Source organism: Corapipo altera, unplaced genomic scaffold (assembly GCF_003945725.1).
Source record: "Corapipo altera isolate COAL_440 unplaced genomic scaffold, ASM394572v1 60258, whole genome shotgun sequence".
In the NCBI taxonomy this organism is placed as follows: domain Eukaryota; kingdom Metazoa; phylum Chordata; class Aves; order Passeriformes; family Pipridae; genus Corapipo; species Corapipo altera.
The window spans coordinates 4,082-6,256 of record NW_020886470.1 but is presented as its reverse complement, the minus strand read 5'-3'; the positions used below and the strand labels follow the sequence as shown (position 1 = coordinate 6,256).

General features: G+C 59.1%; 1 protein-coding gene across 1 annotated transcript in view; it reads left to right on the top strand.

The window, feature by feature from the left end:
* Nucleotides 1-89: 89 nt before the first annotated feature.
* LOC113941211 (mucin-3B-like) overlaps nucleotides 90-2,175 on the top strand; it is a gene marked incomplete at its 5' end in the record, with an annotated part of 6,101 nt that continues 4,015 nt past the window's right edge. The window contains 3 exons of the mRNA XM_027632371.1: nucleotides 90-361; nucleotides 443-550; nucleotides 1,581-1,696. Coding sequence (XP_027488172.1) covers nucleotides 90-361; nucleotides 443-550; nucleotides 1,581-1,696 — 496 coding nt within the window. The remainder of the gene's footprint in view (nucleotides 362-442; nucleotides 551-1,580; nucleotides 1,697-2,175) is intronic.

The window sequence follows — 2,175 nt, the reverse complement described above, 5'->3', positions numbered from 1 at the left end:
ACCACCACTGATACAACCACCACTGATACAACCACCACCACCACTGATACAACCACCACTGATACAACCACCACGGGTACAACCACCAGTACTGATACAACCACCACTGATACAACCACCAGCACTGATACAACCACCACTGATACAACCACCAGCACTGATACAACCACCAGCACTGATACAACCACCAGCACTGCTGATACAACCACCTCCGCCACTGCTTCCGTCACTACCACCACATCGACCAGCACCTCTGGGACCACCACCACCCCTTCGACCACAACCACCACCTCGACAACTACCACAACCACCACCACAACCACCACCACCACCACCACTCGCGGCACCACCACCACCGCAGGTACCTCCCTCTCCCCCCTCCCCCTCCCCTCCCTCTCCTGTGTCATTTCCTGTTCCTTTCCCACCTTCCATCCTTTTCCAGGGATTTGCCTCAACGGCGGCTCGTGGGTGGACGGGCAGTGCCAGTGCCCCCTCGGCTTCACCGGATCCCGGTGCCAGGACGTCATGAACACCATCCCGACCACGCCTGGTAGGAATTCCCGGCTTTTTTGGGGATAATACCTGTAGGGGGGAACAGGAGGAGGAGGGGAGGGTCCTCCGGGTGGGGAGAGGACGGAGCGTGACCCTATCCCAAAAAACCTTCTCCTGCCGGTGCCGGAGTCCCGCAGGACGGGGAGGTTTGGGAAGAGGGGATGGTTCCCGTGGGTTCTGCTCACGGAGGGGGAGGCAGGGGTGGGATCCACCCGGGATTCCTAGATGGGAATTCTGGGAGATGGGGGTTTATCCCAACTCCAAACCACATCCAGGAGCAGGACCCACCTGGGATTCCCAGTTGGGAATTTGGGGAGGTGAAACAATGACTCAGCTCCAAGTCACAGCCAGGAGCAAGATCCACCTGGGAATTTTGGGAAATGGGGATTGATCCCAATCCAAGTAACATCCCAGAGTGGGATCCACCTGGGATTCCCACCTGGGAATTTTGGGAGATGGGGGAATGTCCCAACTCCAAGCCACAGCCAGGAGCAGGATCCACCTGAGACCCACTTGGGAATTTCGGAAGAAAGGGGCCTAGGGTTAGTTCCAAGTTCCCTGCAGGAGCAGGATCCACCTGGAATTCCCACCTGGGAGGACCTGATGGGAATTTTGGGAGATGGGGGTTTATCCCAGTCCAAGCCACAGCCAGGAGCAGGATCCACTCGGAATTCCCACCCAGGAATTTTGGGAGGTGGCGGAATGTCCCAGCTCCAAGCCACAGCCAGGAGAGGGATCCATCTGGGATTCCCAGACGGGAATTTCGGGAGATGGGGGTTGACCTCAATCCAAGCCACATCCAGGAGAGGGATCCATCTGGGACTCCCACCTGGGAATTCTGGGAGATGGAGGAATGGCCCAGCCCATCCTGGGATCACCCAGAGGAGCCGAGGGACCGTCCCAGCTCTCTCCCCAACGGCCCCTTTACAGTGAACCCCAAATCCAGGGAAGGTTTGGGGGGGAGAGATTTTGGGGTCTCTCCTCTCCGTCTCCTCCACGTCCCGAATCCGTGTCCCCCTTCCCGACAGAGGCCAACGGGACGGTGCGGGTGGATCTTCGCGTCGTCAACCGCAACTTCACCGAGGACCTCAACAACAGCAGCTCCCCCGGATACAAGGAGTTCGTCCGGAACTTCACCGAGCAGGTACAGGGACCTCTTGGGATGGGGCCAGAGGGGCTGGAGAGCAGCCGGGCGGGAAGGGTGCCGGGATTTGGGATGGGCAGGAAGCTGGACGGGAGCTGGAGTGTGGACAGAGGGATGAGAGGGCCGATGGATCCCGGGCTGGAGCAGGGAAGGGATTTTTAGGGCCCTGGGAGGTCACCCCTGGAGTGTCGTGTCCAGTTCTGGGTCCCTCAGATCAGGGAGGACGTGGAGGGGTTGGAGTAGGGCCAGGGAAGAGCAGCGAGGGCTGGGGAAGGGACTGGAGAACAATTCCTGTGAGGAGAGGCTGAGGGAGCTGGGATTTCCTTAAACACATCCATGGGGTCGCCCCAAACACGTCCCTGGGGTCATTTTAAACACCTTCATGGGGTCACCCCAAACACATCCCTGGGGTCACTTTAAACATGCCCCTGGGGTCACCCCAAACACGTCCATGGGGTCACCCCAAACACATCCCTGGG